Raw genomic sequence first — 17611 nt, forward strand, 5'->3', positions numbered from 1 at the left:
GCTCTTCATTAAACTTGCAGCGTCTATATTCTATAAGTATCCATGTGATATAGATTGTGATTTATAACGCATATGTGAATTGATTGAAGATATTATTTGATTTCCAATTATAAAATATTCTTGCATTAAATGTAATTCCAAATTTCGCGTTGCTTCTATATATGATGAATATACGCAGCTTGTATAATACAAAGAAACATGCTACAGCCCTTAATTTTTAAGAAAAATTACAAGATTGCCATTATTATATGTATAAAGTAATTTATTAGAATACTTAATTATCAACGGCTTAGATGGTGGTCTCTTGGGTCTCTTTAAAAGGCTGGTCTCCCTGGAACTCGACCCATATATATATATATATATATATATATATATATATATATATATATATATATATATATATATATATATATATATATATATATATATATATATATATATATATATATATATATATATATATATATATATATATATAGGGGGCTTCTCCTTGAGGATCCAACTAAACTAGTAACCTAGTAACTAGGTTAGAGCAGTTAACCTAAACAACTGACAATGCTAAAAAATAAGAAGACACGCACATTTCTATTCCAAGTGTTCTGTATTATTCCAAGTGTTCTGTATTACTGTACAAAAAATTAAAAATAAATATATACTATTTATTATGAAAAATAAAAAACAAAATTTAAAAATTTAAACTTAGATATTGCAAATAGTACGTAACCCATTCATGTTTAGTACTATTTTTATGTGATGTAGTTTATTCACTTTATCTAATTTTATGACGTGATTTTTATATTTCAACGAGTTCTGTATTTTTTATTTAGTAATTTTTTTTTGATTTCTCAACTTTTTCCCTACATGTTCTATTTAAAAATAACATATATACTTTTCATGTTCTGTTCTTGAAATTTTTTAATAAATTTTTACCGAACATTATATGTTCTGTATTTTGAAAACAAATTATAATCTATCATATATTTATTTTATGTTCTGTAAATTCGATTGAGTACAAATGAATTTTAAAATTTATAATTTAAAATATAATAAATAATTACACAACACAAAAATATTTTTTAAAATATCTTTAATATATATGTTATAAAATTTTGGTGTTAATACTTTTTAAGGAACAAAGAACATAATAAAAAATAAAAAATATAAAATATAATAAGAGAATATAAAAAAATTAAACAAAAACAATAGGCATCGATGGGTGGGCACATGTTTGGTCACATTGACAGTTATAATAGGGGCAGTTATAATAGGTGCACAGTAACCTGACACAATCGTGCGGCTGATATGCATAGTTACCAAGTTACTTAGATACGCTGGTTCCTCGTTGAACTATCCCCTATATATATATATATATATATATATATATATATATATATATATATATATATATATATATATATATATATATATATATATATATATATATAGTGTCCGCTTTGAACCGAGCCTGTACGGTTTTGTTTTTGGGCACTTTCCAAAAGGCTCATACTATTGAAGTTGTTCTGGCTGCTTAGATTCTAGTTTTCTACCCTTCCACAACCGATGTGGGACAACTCATAACAATCTCCTCCTTCACACATCGAACTCGACACCTGTCTCATTTTGAAAGTTCGTTTAGCCCCTAGACCCAAACTGGAAGGCCCACATACCTCATTCTTAAGCCCATCCACCTCTTCGTAGGGCTGTTCTAGAGTCCACTTGAGATTGTTACGGACCTTTTCAATCTGGCTCCGATATCTAACTTCACAATAATATGATATTATCTGCTTGGACCAAGCCCGCACCACTTTGTTCAAATATTTTGAGTTTAAATATTCTTAACATATAATTTTTTTGACGAATATTTAATTTTATTAACATTGAATATTCAACAAAACACGCATCAGAATCCAATTGAGACAAACCCCCGAATTTTTATCTACAACATGAATATGAAAAAAAAAACGTGCTAAACACATAAAATATTAATCGTTAAGATATAGTTTAATCCGCTTCTCTGGTACAGTGATTTCGATTTGAAATACAAACATCACAGCTATTGATATGTATTTAATTTCGATTCGAAAATACAGGGAAATGTTTATTAAACTCTTTGGAGGATTGTTAATCGGAAAGATGAAGTGGGTGTAGAGATAGTGAAAGACAAAGGAAACATGAGAGACAAAAAGGCAGATAAATCTAAAATATGATTCCACCACCCACCCAACCAATGATACAGGAGGCCATCCAAATAAATTATTATTTTTATTATATTATATTTCGTGAATACACTGGTCAAGCACGCCTCCCTTATCACAATCCTCACCCCCAATAACTTTTTTTCTTCTGCTTTATAATGTTTTAAGGTAAGAATACATTAAGAAATTCATTTCTGCCAAGGTAAGATCGCCAAGTCATTATTCTCCTCTCCGCTCTCATCCTACCCATCTCTCTCTCTCGCACACGAAATCTCTCCTCTCTCCCTTGATTTGTTTACTTTCTATGTCTAGGCATATAAATTGGGTCTGAATTTAATCTAATCTACTCTTCAAACACACACCAGTTCCGCCCCCTTTTCCAGAATCTGATTACCCCCTCTCGGTAGTAATTTATTGCCTCTAAATTGGTCCATCTCTGTCCTTTATTTTCCATCTCTTGGCATTATATATCACTACATCTTTAATTCGGGCGAAGATCGCTGCTGCTGCTCATAATAATAAAAATAAATAATAATAATTAATGTCTTTGTCTGAATCTTCGTCGCCGGTGGCGTCGGAGATACAAGTACGACGTCGTTTTAGGGATCTGAGGGGAGTTCAGTGGCGCATCGATTTGGGAATTTTGCCCGCTTCTTTCAGTTCCCTCGATCATCTTCGTCAGGTCACCGCCAATTCTCGCAGATGGTATGTATATACTCTTACATCTTTCGACTTTTAATTCACTATTTGTATGACATCAGTTATCGAAATTCTTGCTGTTATCATTTAGCTTATTACCCGTGTGATTTGGGGGTAAAAATGAGAATCACTCTAGTAGGAGTAGCTGCTCAAGTAGAGTATTTTTGTGCTCTTTCTGTTTAAATGTGCTAAGTTGTCTAAACACGAGGACTTACCACATTATGACCAACCTAATTTAGAGCATCTCCAAGGGGCAAATTTAAAGAGCAAGTCAAGAAATAGAGCTCCAATGGGCTCCTTGAAGCTCTTTAAAAATTTAAGAGCCCATCATCTCTCCTCTCTTTTAAAGAGCATGTAAGAGCTCTTAACAATTTTTTCATGAATATAATATTACTTTCCCTCCAACTTTACCACCAACATTTCTCTCTTTTTTACTTTTCTCTCTCATTTATATGAATAAAATATGAATAAGGAGCAAGTATAAAGACGAGCATTGGAGATGAAATCTTTTTTAATGTCTTAACTTACTAGGAGCCAAATATTATATTATATTTTAAAGAGTGATTTAAGAGCACCATTGGAGATGCTCTTAGTTATTACTTGTGTTTTTCCCAGGTATGCTGCTTTACGGAGGTGCCTCTTGATTGATCCTCTCATTCCCAAGGATGGAAGTAATTCTCCTAATCTTGTTATAGACAATCCACTGTCACAAAATCCAGGTAGGATATAGTATCTCTTATGGATCATAATTATATTTTTATGGTACGTGTGTGTCAAATGTAATCCAGTATGGCAAAGTCCAGGACTCCAGGTAGGATGTAGTATTTCTCACGAATCATGTTTTGTATATTATAGGCACATGCTGTAATGGTAAAATACTTTGATATCTGTATTGTTCTTAGTGCTCTCTTCTTCTTCTTCTGCATATATTTGAGGCCAGATATCTGTCATTTAAATTCTTATTTGATTGTAAATGTAGTACATGCTCTATATATTTGCTCGTGCTAGAACATTTATGTATTTAGCCTCCAACAAGAAAATGAGAAACCTAGAGCCTACTTGTGCTTAAGTTGACTTGGGGGTGCCTAGCCTGCTGTCTCATCAATGTACTGTGTTATGCAGATAGTACGTGGGGTCGCTTCTTTAGAAATGCTGAGCTGGAAAGAATGCTTGACCAGGACCTATCACGTCTGTATCCAGAGCATGGAAGTTACTTTCAGACCCCCGGATGTCAGGGCATGTTAAGAAGAATCTTGTTGCTCTGGTGCCTTAGGCATCCAGAATATGGTTACAGGCAAGGTAAGTTGTGTGGTGTTGTTTTAAGTTAGATATGTCATTAGTTAAATTTGAACCTATACTCTATGCTCTTGTTGAGTGCAAGACCAATGTCTATATATGTTAGTATATTACTCTGTATATCTGCAAAATCAGTATACAAAGTACCACATAAATTCAAATATATTCTTGATCCTGATATTTTCATCCCTCTAATAATACAAGTTATTAATCCGATAACTGACAGTCTGACATATATAAACTGTAATAGATTATCGACATCTGGATGTACTCTAGGACTGCCCCTCGACCACCTTGATTTGGAATGAATTGTTCTTATTATATACTTTAGCTGTGTAATTATTGCTCATCTTTCGTTCTGTTCTAGGAATGCACGAACTCCTGGCTCCTTTCTTGTACGTGCTACACATTGATGTAGAGCATCTTTCTGAAGTGCGGAAGACTCATGAAGACCAATTTACTGACAAATTTGATGGCTTCTCGTTTCATGAAAGTGATTTGACGTATAGATTTGGTTTGAACTCGTTTTCTAGTTACTTGGAAGACGAATTAGGACCTCAAAAAAGTCCGGCAAAGATTAGTAGTCTTAGTGAACTTGATCCAAAAATTCAAGACATTGTTTTACTTAGTGATGCTTATGGGGCAGAAGGTGAACTCGGTATTGTTTTATCTGAAAAATTTATGGAACATGATGCTTATTGCATGTTTGATGCTTTGATGAATGGAAGTGGTGCAGTTACCATGTCAGAGTTCTTTGCCCATTCTCCTTCTGGTGTCCCACATAATGGGATCCCCCCCGTGATTGAAGCTTCTTCTGCACTGTACCATTTACTTGCTATTGTAGATGCATCTCTGCACAGTCATCTGGTTGAGCTGGGAGTTGAACCTCAGTACTTTGCGCTTCGCTGGTTACGGGTTTTATTCGGGCGTGAATTTGCACTGGAAGACCTATTGATTATTTGGGATGAAATTTTTGCAGCTGACAATAGTAAATTGTATTCATTTGCTGAAAATGATGTAGGATTCGGCTCTGGCACCCTTGATTCGTTGAGGGGAGCATTTATTTCAGCATTTGCAGTGTCAATGATACTCCATTTGCGATCTTCGCTTCTTGCCACTGAAAATGCTACTTCATGTCTTCAGAGATTGCTGAATTTCCCTGAGGATATAAAGTTGGAAAAACTGATAGCCAAAAGCAAGTCCTTACAGGGTCTTGCAATAGATGCCAACAACTCAAGCACACAACCAGCGTATAATGGTGGTTATAGGCAGAATGCAACAACAGTTGTCAGAGGTCATAGCTTTTCATCGGACTCTGGCTGCCCAAGAGCTGCCTTGCCTTTGGTACCTGAAAGCTACTGGGAAGAAAAGTGGAGAGTTCTACACAGGGCTGAAGAAAGCAAGGAAGGAGGTGTTGGGAAGAAAATACCCAATCGGATTAAGGGTTGGTCAGAAAAAGTGAAGTTGCGTCTGTCTAGAACTGAATCTGATCCATCACCATCCAACTTTATTGGCGGGAGGAGGGCCCCCAAGTCAGCTGTTAGGAGAGGTCTGCTGAAAGATCTGGCCCAACAGCTTGGATCAGAGGAAGATGTTGAAAAATTAGCATCCACTGAAGATGTATGTCAGGATGTCGCTGAAGATATTGATAATCTTGGTAGTGGTAATAACCCTACCTGCATTAGTGACGACAGATGTATGAATGGCAATGCTGGCAGTGAAGAGAACTCTTCAATATTTTCTGATCCGCCGAGTCCTATTGGTGGAACTAATGATCAAGGAAATGAATCAGAGAGTAGCGTTGCATCAAATTTATCTGTTGGAATTGATACTGATCATGTAAAAGCAAAGCCCTCCATGTCTAATCCAGATGAAGTTGATAGTGATCATAATAATGCCAACTCCTCTAGGACTGATACAGATGAAACTGATAGTAATCATAATAATGTGATTTCTAGGACTAATGAAGAACATTTGCCTCTATCAGTTTTAAACTCCCAAGACGATTTGAATGTGATGCCTGCACAGAAAGAAGATACTCTAGGGAAGTCCAACATAAGCTTAAAGGAGAGAAAGCTACCATCAGGGAAATTTCATTGGTTCTGGAAGTTTGGAAGGAATAATGTTGATGGGAGTTCTGAAAAGATAGGTGTGTCAGATACCGCTACAGCTTCCGATGCTGGATGCCTTAAGCAAAGTGAAGTTGTTTCTTCCACAACTGAGACAGTGACTATAAGAGGAGATGCAGTGGACCAGAATCTCCTGGTTACATTCAGAAATCTTGGACAGGCTATGCTTGAGAACATTCAGGTAAGATCTGAGCCCTTTGATCATCCTTTTATGATAGTCTGACAATTATTGGACTTGTTTTGCATGTCTATATATAGTTATTAGAGTAATACTAGGTTCCCAAGTTGGATCTGGAACAAGTTTCCAATTGCATGTGATTAGGCATTTTTCATATATATGCGCTTGTTTTCTTCATCATAACTGGATCTGGGATCTTATTTGGGATGCAATTAGGACTTGTACATAAGAATATAGAATACTCTGCATGGATTTGAAGCTGACATTTGAGATTTAATAGTTGCATAGGGTATCATAGTAGCTCTTAGAATATAATGGGGAAACAAATACATCATATTGATTATAAACTCCAATCATCATTATAGTTCTTAAGATTTTAATTACTTATTTAGCTCAAAAATTAGGAACTCCAGTCGTAGCATATATGCCGTGATGTTATATTACAGGGATGCCTATTTTAAATACATTTTAAAAATATAGGTATTCCGGTGAGTGATTAGTCTTATAATTGGTTGCAACTCACATCGAAAAAGCAAGTGGTGTACTGGAAGAAGGCAGTAACATACCTGGGACAACTAGACCCCTTTGTTTGATTAATTATTATTGCATATAATATGATTATTGTCTTATAATGTTTTTAATCAGTTGTAAGCAACCATTTAATTTGCAGGTAATTGAATCAGCTATTCAGAACGACAGGGGTCAAATAGGGACCCAAGAGAAGAACCCAAAGAATGGATTTGTAGGCAGAGGCCAAGTTACAGCGGTGGCAGCTCTAAAAGAGCTTAGGAAAATTAGTAACATTTTATCAGAGATGTGATGTGAAAATTAGGAATATGATATTAAAGTGTGTATATACCATTATTTGTGACACTACAGTTTTTAAGTGCTACAATAAATGCGAGTGGCTTTGGCATGCTCTTTAACATCTATCAACAATCTTAAATTTTGTAATATATGAGAAACATGTATATATGAATTATAGGTTCTTGCATCTCCAGCCCTTCTTTTTTTGTTAATTATTGTATCTGTAGTTCTATTCATCGACATCATATAATCAATAGGCGACTATGGCAATAGATTATCTTTAAGTTGCTGGTGTATTAAATCCCCTACCTGTGGCATAAATAATCCAAACTGGTCATTCCGGTAGTCTGTTTACCTCAACCGTGTATTAAAATTTTTGTTTTCAACATTGCTGATTTTTCTTCAATTTCTGCTCTCTTAATTTGCCTACGTGAACAAAGCAAATCTTAAGGTACCTAAAATACAACCTTTGAACAATATTTTACGATAGCAATTGTTTTGTTGTTTACTAATAGCAATTGTTTGCCAGTGACGTGCAGTCCTTGCTTATCCTAAAATATTCATTTTCCCCTCTGTTCGATAATCCGTTTTAACCCCTATTCGCCAGGAGAGGCTAACAGGGTTCCTCATTCGTCGATTGAATAGCTATATTGCATAATGAAAATAAATTACCGCATATATACATGTACCTCAAGCTGAGAATTTCAGGGTGACCCAGGGCTAGGACCAGGACCTGGGTCCGTGCCTGGCTGGGAATGTTCACTATTATTGCGTTTTCTTAATATCCAAAATTTTAATTTTTAAAGACGGAGAAACAATACTTTAGCAAAGACTGATTTTATACACCAAATCAGACCTCGTTATGATCTCACCATTCTAGTCATCGAAATCAAAACATAGTCGTCTCATTGATCACCCATAACCAAAATATGATATTTTCTTATACAAACCTGAACCTATACTGGTATAGAAATTTACTCGAGCAGAGATGTAGAGGCTTGCAAGCATATGCTACTCCTATGTTAAAAATGCAAGTTAAAGAACAACTAGCAACCATTAGAATAAATCTGAAACACCTAAACCTATATTACAATAAAAATTTCCTTGGGCAGAGATGTTGCTGCTTGCAGGCACATGATAAAATTACGTTGAAACCAGAATTAAAGAACAACTGGCAGCCCATAAGAATTAAATTCTACAAAACTGTTATATACACTAAATAGTAAATTCTACACATGTAACATCAAATCCACTATAAACAACCTGTATTGATCATGAGAATTAAAACCGATGGAAATTAATACAGATTATGCATATGCCATGTGACTACTCCAATTATTAGGAGCATCAACTTAACCTACAAAATACAACATAATTTTCTTATTAATTTACTTATATAAATTAAAAAAAGTATATGACTACATAATAAACGTGAAAAACGAGCTCCTGGAGCATCAAATACCAAGGTTACAGCTGTACAACAATTCCGTTGATGCTTTCTTTATCTGACCCACCTCATTCATATTCCATTTTGCAAATTTCAGAATATCTACAAAGGTGAGACGTCCTGCAAATTTCAGCCATGGAACAGTTGACGAAGTATTTAAATAAACAAAAAGAATATGGCTTATATGAATATTACAACTCAGGTCACTCAAACTGAATCAGAAGTTTATTAATTCTGATAGTAGTGATATATTTGCTATATTCCACCCTACAAAGAAAACATGCATTATTTGGTATCAATATCAATGCAATAGTGCAAACTGGCATATTTGGTGCTCCCTCCGTCCCATTCATTTGTATACTGTTTTTTTTTTGGGACGTCTCACTCCCACTCCCACCAATTGTATACATTCCAAAAGTAGTAAATTTTTATAATATAAAACACCATTACACCAACTACTTTCTTCCACTATCTCCATTCTATAATAATATAAACACTATTACACCCACTACTTTCCTCCACTATCTAAATCTATTACTCCCTCTGTTTTTTTTTATATGACGCTTTGACTTTTGGCACACACTTTTAAGTGCTTTGACCGGGTAGTTAAAAATATTATTTTTTGAATTTTCTTTTTTTGAATAAAAATTTTGATTATATATTATTATTCAGAAAAAGAAAATTTAAAAAATAATATTTTTAACTACCCGGTCAAAGCACTTGAAAGTATGTGCCAAAAGTCAAAGCGTCATATAAAAAAAAACAGAGGGAGTATTAAATAAAAATGGGTCCCACCACAATACCTACTTTCCATCTAACTTTACTCATTTTTTACACTTTTTCTTGGTCTCCGTGTCCCAGCCAAATGTATACAAATGGTTGGGACAGAGGGAGTATGTTTTTCAAATGACACATAAATCAAAACAGACTTCCAAGTAGAATTTTAGAAAGTGGGAAGACCATAATAATTTTAAATTTGTTATTTGGCTTATAAGACTAAAATTATCTCCAATGCGCGTAACTTACAATATATTCCGTCTTGCATGTTAAATTACAACTGTAGTTTCCTCTTAGAATGGAAGGGGAAAACAACTGTTACTGTAAGTATTTGACTAAAGTATTTATAGATCTGCACCTAGATAGTACAATATTATTAAAGCTACTACATATACCATAACCATATTTATGACGCAACAAAAGCACAATGTATTGCAGATGGCCTGATGCTGCTACATATACCGTAAGTATATGTATGATGCAGCAAAAAACCAATTTTGGGGCAAGGTAGCCAACTCACCCCATTATCAGCTCTATCAGAACATTCTTCCGTCATTCCTCATCCTCAGATTGTGGTTCTTTATCTGAATCCTTTTCGATTGCCACCTCTGCTTTCATCTCCACTGGAACTGGACGTGTCAAAGAATTTTCTGCAACAGAAAGATGTCAATTTTGTGACTGCATTGACCCACAATATAGAAATATAAGATGACATGCAGTATCACAAAAACATTAATTAACAGATTTCTAATTCTAATTGCAACAAGTAATGGGGTTCCAACTAGTTGCAAAAAATTAGTGGATTTCATGGAACTTTCAAGGCTTTGTTGTACATATTGTGCATTTATAAAATGTGGCAATGCATGAATATAATAATGAAGCGACTGTATGAGTAAATGAATGCACAAAATAATACAAGGGGTGAATAGAGAACGAACAAATTTTTTGATCATCTCTGATTCTCTCATACATATGAGGTGATATCTACAAGGAGTTGCATATTATTTCGTACCAAATTGATTTTTAATATCTAAATTTGATTTTAATTTATAAGGATTTATATATAGATTATTGGAAATAATCTAGAGTATGGTAGTAGAGTAAGTAAAAGAATTTGTCTCCAAGACAAGGAGATATCATCTTGTATCATAAGAAGACTTGGATCATTAAATACAGAATTATATATATATATATATATATATATATATATATATATATATATATATATATATAGACACACACACACATCCATGCAAATCTCTCTTGTGAAAAATGAAGATAAGAAATCCTAACAGTTGTGCTTAGAACTAATTATTATTTAGCACTCAATCCAAAACTTATGCTTCTTTCATTTTCACACAATAATCCTTCTTTGAATTCTAATTATGTCCCTAGATCACTACGGGAATAAAATTTCGATCAATTATTTCATTTGCATTTTCAAATCTTGAAGCAGTGTCCTCGCCCATTTGGGTGACACTATTCTCCAAATGGGTGGTGCAGTTATTAAAATAAAATTGCTTCCAATACATATAAACAAAAGGGAACTGTAATACTGTTCTTAATAAAGATCGGTACGGGGTGAAGAGCTCAGAAGACTTTTATTATATATGCAAATAGTTTATTGTAATTTATTAGATAATCACATTGATAAATAAATTGTACAAGATATTCTAGTTTATAATATCAAATAAAAAGATTTGTTCCTTCTATTTACTACTTTACTTATCTTACTTCTTAGTTAGGTTTCAAAGTTCTATTTCTATGCAAAAATATGTATTCTATCAATATTACAAAACATGGATTAACAATAGAACTGAAAATTTCCATCTTTTGTTATGTTTTGCACTTCACACTAATTCTTTGCTTGTGCAATTGAGAAATCCAAGGAGTAGTGGTACTTCCATAGTTAAATCACCTTGAGGCAATTGTATTTGTTGAGGTTAATCCACCAACTCAATCTTTTTATAGTTTTACTCGAATTTTTTCGAACAATAATTGGAAACCAAGCTTAGGTATCCGCATTAATTTCATTACTGTTGGCATATCAACGGATTTTTACAAGTTATATTCATAAAAAATCATGGCTAAAACTAACCAAGTGATGACATTGTTGATCACTTCATGGTCAAAAGGAGCGGAAAGATGTTATTTTAAAGAGTTCAATTGAGGAGATGCCATTTTAACACTGAATCACATGGTTACCAACCCCTGATTCTTGGAACAAAATTCATTTCTTATAGTCAAAAATAACATTGAAGAAGGGACTACGACGATGAGGAGAGCAAAAGGCAATAAAAAAAGAGAACTTTCATATTTTTTAGTAAATAGCTTGATCCTATTTTATTTATGAAAATTCGCAAGTTTATTTATATGTTTTATGTGTGGCTAGTACTTTTACCAAATATGAGTAAGGTATTTATAGTAAGCTCGATTGTTATTGGCCTTGGTCTTTTAGGTTGTGTCATTAAGGTTACAATCCTTGCGTAGGCATTTTAATCCACACATATATATATATATATACATACACATATATTATATATCATATTAGACTCGACCAGAGATACGAAGTGCCTTCAATGATGCGCTCGCTTTTATGCACCTCGAGCAGTTCAAAAAGCGCAAGTTAAGCACTCTTTGTGAAGATGGGTCATTTTCAAAAGAAATGGGTCAAAAACACCTATTTACCTTATAACCGACACTGATAGATACAATCCACACATACATACAAAGAACGAGAGATTTTGAATGGAAGACAATTCAACTCATCTTCTTATATGATTCGTGCGTATAGATACATTTACCGTTTTTATATCATATTTGTTGTTTATAAAATTAGCATCAGGGCTGACTAGCTGAATTAACCTGAACAGTTTGTCTTTTAAAATTCATATGTTACGCAGGTTGTTTATGAAATTTGCGGTAGGGTATTTACAATAAGACATTTCTTAGTACGAACCCGTTTAAGTAAGCTTAATATAATGTCTTATGATTTATAGTGACTTGATGCGATTAGTGTGAAGCTTAGATTCTGTTTGGTAATTTTATAATATAGGTGGCTTGTAAATTAATAAAAATGTAAAATAAATTCGATAGAATATATATTTAAGAGATGATATTGACTTCTATTATAAAAAGAAAATAAGCTGTTCACAAAAGTAAATACTACTAACTTATAATTTTAAGCCAGTTTCCGGCTTATGTTTTTAACTATAAGCCGCTTTCTGACTTATTCCGGAAACATACTTTTTCAGCTTAAAGTCGAAAATGACTTTAAACCCGAGCATCCTCTAGGCCTTGGTCCATTAGATTGTACTACTTGGGTTACAGAAATATATTCCACTATTGTAATATCCACATCAAAATTAGACTTGCTTAAAATAAAGTGATTGTTTTATAGATACTGATTTCAGTCTCTCTCACTGCTGTGATTCAGAGTCATACCCCTTCTCCAGTTGGGTAAACAATTGGGACAGTGGATTAAATGCGACATATTCAGCCAAGTTCCATTTAGTATTTCATTAGAAATATTCATCTCCTTCTATATTTGTCCTGCATGTGCAGGCAGCCAGATGAGGGGTCTAGAAGTGTTGAAGTCATGCAAATGAGGGATCAATAAGTGTCAAAATTTTGACAAGGAGATCCACTATCATCATAGTGGACCGTATTGATTTTTAAGGCAAAGACAAGCAACAACAGATAGCCAGATGAGGGTATCAATTAGACCTTGCAATTTGGTACACGACACGAAAAGTTCGGGTTTGGTTTTCAATATTCGGTACACGAACACAAACGTACACGAACATGAAAATACACGATACGAAAGTACACGACACGACAAATATAGAATGGTAGCTGGAGATTTCATTATATAATACATAAAAATGTATTTTCAATTTCATTATATAATACATAAAAATGTATTTTTAAAATAACTTTTAATTAAATTTAATTATTATAGTTATATTAAATGTACACGAAAAGTACACGACACGTTCCGAAACGGGTATGGGTTTGAGATTAGGTACACGAATCCGCAACGGGTCGGATATGGGTTTCATCTTCGGTACACGAAACATGAAAATACACGATACGAAAGTACACGACACGACACGACTGCCAGGTCTAGTATCAATGGTAGCTGGAGATTAAAATGGATTGTAACTGCTACAGGTTTTGGATTTACTAATGCCGATGATTGCTGGTCAGAGATTAGACGAACAATGCTTGTAACATAAAGGTAATGGACTGGATCATGAAAAATAACATGTATAGTGACTTCAAATTCAAAATTTTAAACGAAGAAAAATTTCAAGATTTTAGCTCTGATGCCAATTTACCACAACATCTATAATGAAAGTAAGATCAAACAAAGCTAAGAATGTTAACTCTTAAAAGATTGAAATGCAATCCAATCTCTACCCCAAATAACATTTCCCGGATTAATATTAATCAAAATTTAGACAAAGAAATATGAATATAATTTAAGTCCAATTTTACTTTTAGTACTGTAAATAGTCATACAAGCAGAGATACGAAGCTCGCCAATAAATTATAATTGCTAACAAACATCTTCCAAACACAAGCAACCAGCTACTAATAATAACATTAATCATCAACCAACTGCATAGTATTTAAGTCAAATAATACAAACATCCTCGTCACCATATAAAGAATATATAATTTCCTTTTCTTTCTACTTTCATTCCCATTACGTATTTATAAAACTCTTATATTTTAACACAATTACATGTTATAAACAGATAGTTGTAAGCATACTGGTCTAGAGTACGGACCTACTTGATTTACACTTGTAAAATATAATAATGTTTAGGTTGTTTAATTTAATTATTTATCAATCTCAAGGCCAAGTGACCGACAAAACGTGAATACCAACAACAAAACATCATCCTCAGACTGTAATATGTCATTTCGTTGCATAACATACAACATCTTGTATCATACTGCAACAGAAGCCCACTCAAGTACAAATTTAAGTAGGTTGTGTTTAGGTACTTGAAGTAATTCGCATAAAAAGACAGAACACAGGTAACGTAGAACTAAAATAAAACTTCCTTTGTTGCCTAATATATGGAACCCTGGTAAAATGTAATTATTGTGGCATCCCTTAAGAGTTAAGACCATAACATATAGGGGGTGTTTGGAAGTTAGAGGTTTGGGGTAAAATTAGAGGTTTGAGGGTGTTTTAGAGGTTTGACCATTTCAATCCGCTAATGTTAGTGTTTGGTAGTTAGCGGATTGAAATAGAGGTTTGGGCTCAAAAAGCTAATTTTTAAAAAGCTAGTTTGAGGAGCTTTTTGGGTTAGTGGTTTGGGTATGTGTCATAAAAAACTCATCAAACAGCTATTTACCAAACAGTTTTACAAGAAACCGCTAATTCAATCCGTTAGTCAAAACATCTATTTAAATCAGCTAGTCAAAACATCTAATTCAATCCGCTAACAGCTAGCTAACCGCTAATTCCCAAACAGGACCATAAAAAAAGGACCGTAAATGAAAAAACTAAACATGACATACACCAAAAATCGACCAAAATTAAGCTTCACTTCCAGACTGAGAGAGAGTCTGAACTAAAATGACTGATACAAATTCAAGCAATTAACATGGTTTCTAAAACTGATGAGCCAATGAGGAAGTAATTAGGTATAGAATATTTGAAGCAGATACGACTGAGTTGACACAAACATTAAACTACATAAAATGAAGCTAAAATTTGAGGCAATTGAAAGTGTACCTTGAAAGAAATAGAAAGAGGAGGAAGGCCAACCATGAAAGGTAGACAAAGACAGCGACTCTTCATGAGACAATCCAGCAGCAGGAGGATGAGGATGAGAATGGCTGAGCTTCCCCAGAATATCAACAACACCCTGATTACGACGACGAGTGCGCGGAGGGGGAACCCAATAAGACGAACCAGGAATGAAAGGTAACCAATCAGGCGCTGATCTTTTCACAATAATGTTGTGAATCACATCCTCTAGCTTCTTTATCCCCAGAACCTCAGCATCTTCATTTTGAGATGATGATGATGAATCAAGATCCACCTCTATTAGTTGGGGCTGTTTTCCTGATTGATTAGATCCGTGTCTGTGAGTGGTTAAGATTCTGGGTGACATACACATGAATGAGTACGAGGAAGATGATGATGATGAGCGGATTAGGGTTTGATACACCATTCGAGCCATCTTTGATTGAATGTGTATAGGTTTTGGATAAATGTTTAATCGATTGATAATCCAGAACGGAATTAAAGGATTGACACACGAGTCAATGTACAACATTTTACTTGTCAACGTTGCCTCTTGTACTTTTTACACCTTTCCTCCTTTTTTTTTTTTTTTTTTACTATCTCATTTGGTCTCTTTTTTTTTTTTTTTTTTCCCTAATTTACTCTTGTCGGGAGGTATGGTTTTTGAAAGTTGAAATTTGTTTCTAAAATTAAAAAAAATCAGAGATAGTAGAGAAAATGTAAAATATTTTTTTATAATTTTATTTAATAAAAGTTAATATCAACATTTAAATGAATAATTTAATAAATAAATAAATGATTCTATCGAAAATAAAATGGTTAGTTCTAGGGAAATATATATTTTCAGTTATATAAATATAAGGAAATTTTTATGTGATCAAGAAATTCGAATATTTATTTAAAAAGCATGTTCATTATTTAAACAAATTTTATTCTTAGATAACGATATAAGAATATACCCTTCAATTATATTCAATTATATCCAAAAAATAATTAATTTTTATAAAGTTAGATGGACATATCTTAAAGAAAGATTATTTTAGATATAAAACTCATTCAACTTATTTAAAAAATTTATTGACTAAAGTGAAGTGGTGGATTAAGATAAATATATATAAATTTATAGGTTAGTTAAGGATTTAGCTAAATTAATTTATGTGTTATATAAATATTTGAATAATTGTATATCGTATAAGTTATTTAAATATTTGCTTACAATTTTTATTCTCAAAACTCATAATAAGTTATGTTAACTTTCTATGCAAACAGTCTTGCAAAAGTAGAAGTTTACTTCTTAGTCCAGGAAAAGCTAAATGAATTGGAGATATTTTTTGAATAGTATAACTTTACATAATAATAATAATAATAATAATAATAATAATAATAATAATAATAATAATAATAATAATAATAATAATAATATAAATTTTGCAGTAATTTAATGTCATGAATCGGAGATGGTGGTTAGAAAAATATATCCGATCTCTTAAAATAATAATTTTAAATTTTTATGAGAGAAATATCAAAATATATGAACTTAATTTGAATATTTTTTTTCAAACTATGATCTCTAAATATCAAAATACAGAGCTAAAAAGGACCGATCAATTCAATTTAATTATAGATTAGTTTTTGTAAAAATTTAAAGAAATGATTTCAAAATATTTTTTAAGGATATTTAAAGAGGAGTTATGTTTTTAAATCTTAAAGCATAAAATCTCATATAAGATCTTTGAATTTATTACTTAAAAATTGCTGAAGTAATTACATATATATTTTGGCATTAGTTGAATTCTGAAAAAGTATATGTATAAAAAGAACTCTAATATATAAAAAAATGATAAAATTAAAAAGAAAAACATATAAAAATATTGAGCACATCCTTAAACTATAACTTCTTATATTTATCTCTAACTTATATGTATTTGATGTAATTAAAAAGTTCTATATAATAGATTTAAAAAGGTACATATAATTTGACATTAATATTTTATATATGAATATTATAGATATACTAGACTTAAGACCGTTACATGTTAGTGTAAAATTATTGTTGATAGAGGAATTTGGTAATCAACAAAGATGAGGTTCATGGCCGGAATCAAGATCCGTGATGGTGGTTTTGGTCGCCGGAGAGTGGTGGTTGTTTGTTTTAGGGTGTGGCTGAGATTAGGGTTTTGAGTTGGTCTCACGTGCTCTCAACTCATGATCCCCCAATGTGCCTACGTACCCCTATATTTATAGGGGATCAAGCCATACGTAGTTCTATGGAACCAGGAGTCCTAGTTTGATCAGGACTAGGCCTCTCGGCGA

The 17611-nt window shown here is 32.9% G+C and overlaps 2 protein-coding genes across 3 annotated transcripts; one reads left to right on the plus strand and one right to left on the minus strand.

Annotated features, from left to right (window-relative positions):
* Positions 1-2294: 2294 nt before the first annotated feature.
* Positions 2295-7491, plus strand: LOC108223111 (uncharacterized). The gene is made up of 5 exons (XM_017397195.2): positions 2295-2900; positions 3510-3613; positions 4017-4193; positions 4558-6500; positions 7168-7491. The coding sequence occupies exons 1-5, from the start codon at positions 2737-2739 to the stop codon at positions 7315-7317; spliced, it is 2538 nt and encodes an 845-aa protein (XP_017252684.1). The 5' UTR covers positions 2295-2736; the 3' UTR covers positions 7318-7491.
* A 973-nt stretch (positions 7492-8464) lies between these two features.
* LOC108220335 (uncharacterized) lies at positions 8465-15832 on the minus strand. 2 transcript variants are annotated; one of them, XR_001806718.2, is made up of 4 exons: positions 15284-15832; positions 10049-10178; positions 8767-8871; positions 8465-8661 (listed from the first exon to the last, which is right to left on the minus strand). XR_001806718.2 is itself a non-coding variant. In XM_017394074.2 (3 exons), exons 1-2 carry the CDS (start codon positions 15828-15830, stop codon positions 10081-10083), a joined length of 645 nt encoding a protein of 214 aa, XP_017249563.2. In that variant the 5' UTR covers positions 15831-15832; the 3' UTR covers positions 8465-8871; positions 10049-10080. The 2 variants fall into 2 exon arrangements, 1 of the variants encoding a protein (XP_017249563.2); XM_017394074.2 differs by having other exon boundaries at positions 8465-8871.
* Between the last annotated feature and the right edge of the window lie 1779 nt (positions 15833-17611).

Source organism: Daucus carota, chromosome 5 (assembly GCF_001625215.2).
Source record: "Daucus carota subsp. sativus chromosome 5, DH1 v3.0, whole genome shotgun sequence".
Lineage (NCBI taxonomy): Eukaryota > Viridiplantae > Streptophyta > Magnoliopsida > Apiales > Apiaceae > Daucus > Daucus carota.